The following is a 7644-nucleotide window of genomic DNA, read 5'->3' as shown; positions in this document are numbered from 1 at the left end:
AAAAAAAAAATTAAAGTATTTTTGTAATAGGGGTGGTAGGGGCGGGGTGGGGGTGGAGGATTGAGGGTCGGAGTAGGGATGGATGATTTTAAGAGTTGTATGAATATTTCAACTTAATAGTGAGGTTGAAAGAGAGTTTTGAAAAATATTTCACGTACTTTTTGAAGGAAAGTCATTTTCCTCAGAATTGAGGAAAATAAGTTGATTTGAAAAATATTTTCCAAAACCTTTAAGCCAACCAAACATGAGAAAATTGGAAAACATTTTTCTGAAAAATGTTTTTCTTCGTACCAATCACACCCTTGATGTCACATTTCAATTGTTTGGCCCCTCTTTTTTTGATGATCAGGAAATCTGCAACTGCTATGTTTTTGAATGTGCAAGGATAAATCAGGTTATCAGTGGTAGAGTCAGAATTTTTTCATTGAGGGAGTTCAGAAGTAAATATACAGACTAGTCGGAGGAGATTCAACATCTACTATATATACATAAAAATATTTTTGACTATATAATATAATTTTTCGATGAAAAACTTTGAATAAACCCCTTAATTCAATGTGGCACTGACCGGTACAATGTCAAAGGAGATTTTTGAGTAAATTGAAATTAATGGAGAAACTTTTCATTCAAAAGTACCCTCAAATCATTAGAAAAATAAAAATCTGGAGTGTAACTTCTTTTAGCAAACTTTAAACAAACACATTTTGAACTTCTTTAGGGCAATATTTCTTAAAAAATATTCCACAGACAAAAAGAAATATACATGCAACAAACTCTGATAGTGCGTTGAATTAATGTTTGTTGCTAATCACCGCTAGTTTTATTTTCCAAAAGTCAGGTCCTACAACCTTTTAAAATCAAATTTCTTTGATAGTGTGTATGTTTAACTTACAATAGAAATACATGTTTGATGTATTCAAATGTTGAAAATGTTAGTAGCTCAGTTGGTTGATTATTTAAACTTTTGATTTTCATCTTGTAATCTTCCATCATTTCTCTTTCCCCTACCCCAATATAAAGAGATCAAAGAAGATATATTCAACAGTTGACGGTAAAGGATTAATCTTTCAGATAGAAAAAGAAAAGCATGAGCAAGTAGTGAATTCGTCGCTAATTAAGGTGGTAATTTGTTTCTTCTAATTCGTAACTAATCGAATTTTTTGACAATTCGTCAGTAATATATCCAGAGATATAAAATAATTCTCGATTGATTTTTATTATTTAGTAACAAACTTGTCCTCCTTTAATTTCTATATTTTTAAAAGACTTTTCATCTTAAAATATTTCTAATAACATATGAACGTTGTCACGAATATTATTTTCTATAATTAAAAAATGAAAAAAGAAAACAATCTGGTCCATTTTGGTAAGGAAGATGTATTGAGGATGTCTGTTATTAAGACAACAAAGTCAAGCAGCACTAATATTCCTAATTAATATTGTCATGCATGATAAACACACACAAGCAGACAAATCACAAATGATGTTTTGTCACCAATTTTGAAATTAAATGTCATTACAATAAAATCAACACCCCCCCCCCCCCGCCGCCCCCCACAAAAACAATCTAGATAAGAATCCAAAAAATTCAGCTTTATTGGTGCAACAATAAAAATGTCAAATTCATACAAAAAGATAAACCAAAAAAAGAAAAAGAACCAATAGAAAAATTACATAAAATCAACACTATAGTACACTCTAATTCAACAACCTAAGTAAGGCAAATGACAAGAAAGTGACTGGCAAAGCTGCAACAGCCAAAGATGGAACTGAGGCACTTGGTGCGGGTGGTGAAGTGACCGGAGAATCGCCCGAGGGGGCGGATGGGACGGTGGAGCCCGATGGGGTGGCGGCAATGGAAGGCGTGGGGGAGGCCGAGTCGCTGCCGGTGACATTGATGGCTAGCTTTTGACCTAATGAACAATGTCTAGGGAATGTGCACACGTAGTAGTGTTCACCAGAATTTGTTAGAGTAATTCTAGCTGGACCAGTGCTAATTGTGTTTATTGGAGAAGTTGTGTTACATGAGTCATAAGCTGCCTTGCTAACTGTTGCAACATTATGTGCCCCATTGACAAAATTGAAAACTGTATAGAAAAAATAATGTTAAGATTAAAATCTTAAATCAACAATTATTAGTAGAGTACTCATATATCATGAGAATATTGCAAGAAAAGCTTTCGACTAGTCAATTTCTAAGGAATTTGCCGTTGCAAATTCATGTGATGAATCTTTTTTTCATCCTATCTATTCATTAGAATACTTTACGAGAGTAAGAGTATCCAATTTTCAGGGTGATTTTTTATTTTGATTTAGTAATTTTATGAAATGAAATTCAGAATTTTAGTGCTTACCAAGAGTATCTCCAACCTTGAAGGATTTGCCATTAGTCCATCTTTGATAAGAAACTGGGCCACCAGTAGGTACATTCCAACCCATGTTATCTCCAACAATGTAAGTTTGGGCTACACTACCAGGTGCAGGAGCGACCGACACTGATGGGGCGGGAGCTCTCGATGGGTTTGATGAAGGAGACGTAGCCGGGGTGGCAGTGGGAGGAGTGACGGGCCTGGCAGGAGTCGGCTGAGGAGTGGGAGAGCCGGAGCCGGAGACACTGATAGCCAATTTTTGGCCCAAGGTACAATGTCTTGGAAAGGTACAAAGGTAGTAATGTGATCCAGCAGATCTCAATGTAATGTTTGTTGGCCCATTAGTGGAAATTGAAATTGGGCTTGCAGTATTGCATGAATCAAAATCTGCCTTTGATACCTCAGCCACACTATGAAATCCCGTTGTAAAGTTAAATACTGCATAAGAAAAAAAAGAGTCCTAATAAATTTATTCTAAATTTATTTAGTTAAAACAGTGAAAAGTATATCTATTCTAAATTCACCGACTCTAAATTGGGAATTTCCGAGGATTTTAGGTGGTGAGTATGGACCACGGGATTAGTATTAATTTACATGTTTTTGTTTGAACCAAATAATTTAATCATGGTGTGGATAAATAATGTTCTCTTTTAAAAATTATTTAACCATATACATAAGAGTTGAAAAGAATGTAGTGTGCCTACAGAATATATTTAGCTGCCACAACTTTGTACGTATTCGCCACTAGATATGACAAAATATAAACTAAATTAAGAAATACAAGCGGGGGAAGGAATCTACGTAATAGAAAAAGGAAAAGGTGCATTACCTCACCTCATTACCCATTAACACTTTATTAAAGTAAACTAAACTAACCATAATTAACAAAAAGCAACATAATGTGGAATGTTAATTTAGTTTATATTCTATGCATTTGAGGGGTAAACGATATCTACACAAGCATGTCACTTATTAGGTAATTCATTTTTTATATTATTAGATTACTCAAAAGATAAATATAAAAAAAAGGAGGGAAGATAAATAGAGGGAAAACTTTTTATACTAACTTGATATCTCATGGTAAAATTCACTAAATAGTACTTACATCCTCGTTTTATTTTATGTGTTATAATTTGATTGAACATAAGTTTAAGAATTATGAGAAGACTTTTAAAATTTGCAGTATAAAATAAGTTATATGTATTTGAATAGCTATAAATCATCTTATTAAAAGTGAAATTTACATTTACAAGTTAAATTATCATTAAAAGTAGAAATGCCAAATTGACTAAGAGGAAAAGTGTGACATATAATATCAAATTGACTAGAAGGAAAAGTGTGACATATATATAAGTTGGGACAGAGGAAGTATATAAAATCTTTATGCTGTGAGTGTGTATATATATACTAACCAAGAGTGTCGCCGATGGCGAAGGTTTTACGGGCGGCCCACAAGGAATAAGCGGAGGCGCCACCATTAGGAACGGTCCAAGCCAAAGCATCACCAACAACATGAGTTTGTTGTGCGATTGAAACATGTTGTAATAAAACAAATATTGTAGAAAAAACAAGTAATAAAGTACTCAACTTTCTTGCCATTTTGCACTGTGTTCTTAATGATCAAAGTCGCCCCTGTTGTTGAGCTTGATTTGGCTCTCTGTGTGTTTCTCTTTGATAGAAAAGAGTTTAAGAGTTGTGGTGTTGGGATGGCAATGGGTTTCTATTTATAGAGAATAAAAGAGTTCTCTTTTTCTTTCCTTTTCCATTTTGGTGGATAGGGTGACTCGTTCCAACATAGGATTAAATTGATTAATGAGGAGAACAATAATATAATATAGAAACCAACTCATACAAGTAAAAACAACAATATATTCGGTGTATTTCCACGAAGTGGGATCTGAGGAGGGTATTGTGTACGCAGTTCGTATCACTATCTTAGAAGTGAGCTTCAGAGGCTGTTTCTGATAGATCCCTAGCTCAGGATTAAAACAATCTAGAAAACGACATAATATAAGAGCAAGAACTAATAGGTAGTGATAAAACAACGGATAATAACATACACAAGGCTACTACAAAATAACACTAACATCGATCTACCCGAAAACAACAAACATCACCAGAAACTCCGAGAACAAAAAATTACAAGCATAGCACTACGACCACTAATTCAACCAAGTTGTAGTAGTTTAAAATTGATTGGGGTTACAATTTAAACTCGACGTGTTTACTTTTTTTTATCATTAAACTTATTGTACTTTCCAAGTTATGAGACTAAAATTCAATATTTTGTTAATCTTTTAGGTATAAATATAAATTATATTTCGAAAATATTAGATTTAGCTAAGCTTATTAACTAATATATACTTAATCCGCTACTAGAGGTGCTATTTGAATATTTCATGAGACCACTACTAAAAAAACAAAGTGAACATTTGTGTCCTGTACTATGTTTATTTTTTTTATTATAAATTCTTTTAGTAAAAATCCTAATGTATCAGACAATAATAATATAAATGTATGAAACAGTATTTAGTAAGATTGTAACGTTATACTTAGATAGGCATGTTTGGTTCAGTTGGACTTTTTAATCTTTACTTTTTTTGTTTCAAATTAGTTGTCATGTTTCTATTTTTGAAAATTAATTTAACTATTTTTCGAAGCTAAATTGAATTGGATCAACTCAACATCTTATATATAAAATCTTGATATTTAAAAATCATATGATAAATACTAAATATTATAACTTTTTTTTTGTGTATATTGATGATAGTGTTTGTTAAAATTTACATAATCTAACCAACATCACAGCTAAACTAATAGGAAATGTAACGAGTATTGATTTATGTTTGTCTTGTAAAAGCGTTAATCAATATATTACCATTTCAATTTCTAGCAAATGACGGTATTAACATTTGACTTCGACCGACATTTAGGATGTGTTTGGTATGATGGAAAATTTTTCATGTAAAATATTTTCCTGGAAAAATTTTTCTTCGAAAATAAGTTGATTTTCTACTTATTTTTTCATGTTTGGTTGGTGAGTGGAAAATATTTTTCGAAAAAATATTTTATGGTGTTTGGTTGGTGAGTAGAAAATATTTTTCAGAAAAACATTTTCTAATGTTTGGTTGGTGAGTGAAAAAATATTTTTTAGAAAATATTACTAACTGTTAACTAGTATATTACCGTCTCTAGCAACTCAACAATTTGTAAGAACTAATGTAAGCATAGCAAATAATATCAATATCGAATACTAAAATATTACAATTCACTAAAATTTAAGCAACCACTAATTAGCAAATATAGGACACTTTTCAACATTTTGTTAGGACAATCTCAAGATACTACAATCAATATTAATACAATGAAACGACAAGCTTATTCAACCTTGTGAAACAAGCTACATCGATGACAAAATGAAATATGCAATTAGCAAAAGTAACATAGGTAGGTCTTTCTCTATGCATATGAAAATAACAGTACATTTAACGAACATTGAAAAATGTGAAAATTCGGCTTCACTATTTTTTATTTCAAGCAGTGAAAAATTACAACAAAACACAGTGAAAAATATTTTTGAGAAATGTGAATTTTTTTGAGTAATGTGAATATAAGTGTTGCTGGGGTGGGGAAGAGGGGCGAGGGTGGAGGCATAAATCACATTTGTCATTTTGTCATTTTTTGAAAAATGACTTTCCTTGACTCATGAGAAAAGTCATTTTCCCTCAAATAGAGAAAAATAAATTATTTTAAAAAATATTTTCCCAACATTTTATTATAATCAAACAAGAAAAAATAAAAAAATATTTTTCAAAAAATTATTTCCATACCAAACACATCCTTAACCAATTAGAGAATAACAACATGAAACATAGTGAATATTTTACTAATTATTTTTAGGTCAAGAAGTTGACCCATTAGATGTGTGAAAATGGGCGTGTGTTCTGGACAATGGACCTTTTTGGGCTGCCGCCGTGCCGCGTTACGCCATGGAAGTTCACCCACCCCTTTTGGACTTTTTTGCACCAATTATTGACTACTCTTTTCACTAGTTTTTGGATTTTTTCTTGTATAAAATATATGTTTTTTTTTTTTTTTTTTTTGATTGTGTCCATTAAACTGTTTGGTGATTATAAATCGAACCATCTATTGCACCAAGTTTGACCGATTGAGTGGTCGATAATAGTATATTAAAAATATACCTCTCTAATGATATTCACTATAGGCTTTGATGGTTGAAGTCAATGCCATATGATTCACTTGGAAGTACGAATAAGTTTGGTAAGGTGAATTAGCAAACATAATGCATATGTTAATTTTAATAAGTTTTAATTATATATTTCATTTGGTATAAAAGTTTTTATATATTAATACATGAAAATTATGGTACTAGCAATGTAATCGATTCTAATGCATATATTAATTAGTATTATTAAAGACATAAGTATCCTTTCAAATTTTTTTCATATCTTTTCCATCATATTTGTGGAAGGTATTTTCTATAGAAATTATGCAATGCATCTAATTTTTAATATCCTAAACTAAACACATTATAAGAAAAATCTCAACATAACTAATGAAAGTGTAACTAATATCAACATTATTAATGCAGTCATTACTAATTAATACACCATATTCTGCACTATGTATTCTTGTATACCCTATCAAATGACCTTTTAGTATCTTATGATTCTTTTGATTTTCGATAATTCTTTTTTCATCTGTCCAAATGGATAGACTTACTCCATACTTGTGCGGGACTGTGGGTCACGACCAAAAAAGGTCTAGTTGCGAGGATTTATTTGTGGAGGTATTTTAACTTCTGTAAAATTATATTAATTGCGAAGATAAAACACATGTCGCTAAAATTTTGAGATTTGCAAGGATTTTAATCCCCTCTATCCATAAAAAAAAATAGCGGGATCAATTTAGTGTTGCCTCCTTTTACAATACATTTTTCTCATTTTTTTATTTGACCAAAAACCCATCTCTCTGTCTCCGATTTTCCCCCAAAACTCATCTCTCATCTTTCCCCCAAATCAATTTAGAATGAACTCTCAATTTCATTTTCCTAAATGGGTAGCACAAAATTAAAATTTCTTCTTTGAAATTGTTATTGATTTCATTTCGTTTTTGTTTCATCTTGTGAGTGGATTCTAATTTTATTTCTTTCATCTTGCATGTGGATTTTGATTTCATTTTTTTTTGGCTAATTGCTTTTACCAATCCATCTTGATAGTTTATTTTAGCTTTATTGTATATGTCCCTTTAACTG

The 7644-nt window shown here is 31.4% G+C and overlaps 1 protein-coding gene across 1 annotated transcript; it reads right to left on the bottom strand.

Annotated features, from left to right (window-relative positions):
- Positions 1–1572: 1572 nt before the first annotated feature.
- On the bottom strand, positions 1573–4166 carry LOC124890080 (blue copper protein-like). Its single transcript, XM_047401952.1, has 3 exons — positions 3782–4166; positions 2355–2807; positions 1573–2087 (listed from the first exon to the last, which is right to left on the bottom strand). The coding sequence occupies exons 1-3, from the start codon at positions 3966–3968 to the stop codon at positions 1699–1701; spliced, it is 1029 nt and encodes a 342-aa protein (XP_047257908.1). The 5' UTR covers positions 3969–4166; the 3' UTR covers positions 1573–1698.
- Between the last annotated feature and the right edge of the window lie 3478 nt (positions 4167–7644).

This window comes from Capsicum annuum, unplaced genomic scaffold (assembly GCF_002878395.1).
Source record: "Capsicum annuum cultivar UCD-10X-F1 unplaced genomic scaffold, UCD10Xv1.1 ctg1183, whole genome shotgun sequence".
Lineage (NCBI taxonomy): Eukaryota > Viridiplantae > Streptophyta > Magnoliopsida > Solanales > Solanaceae > Capsicum > Capsicum annuum.
The sequence above is the reverse complement of the archived record's forward strand: the minus strand, read 5'-3'. Positions and strand labels throughout refer to the sequence as shown.

Bases quoted from the DNA above. Each gene is read 5' to 3' on its own strand.
- LOC124890080 (XM_047401952.1), bottom strand. From the start codon at position 3,968: ATGGCAAGAAAGTTGAGTACTTTATTACTTGTTTTTTCTACAATATTT. The intron at 2,808-3,781 runs GTTAGTATATAT...TTTCTTATGCAG, and splicing joins CGCCATCGGCGACACTCTTG to TATTTAACTTTACAACGGGA. The intron at 2,088-2,354 runs GTAAGCACTAAA...TTTTCTATACAG, and splicing joins CAAGGTTGGAGATACTCTTG to TTTTCAATTTTGTCAATGGG.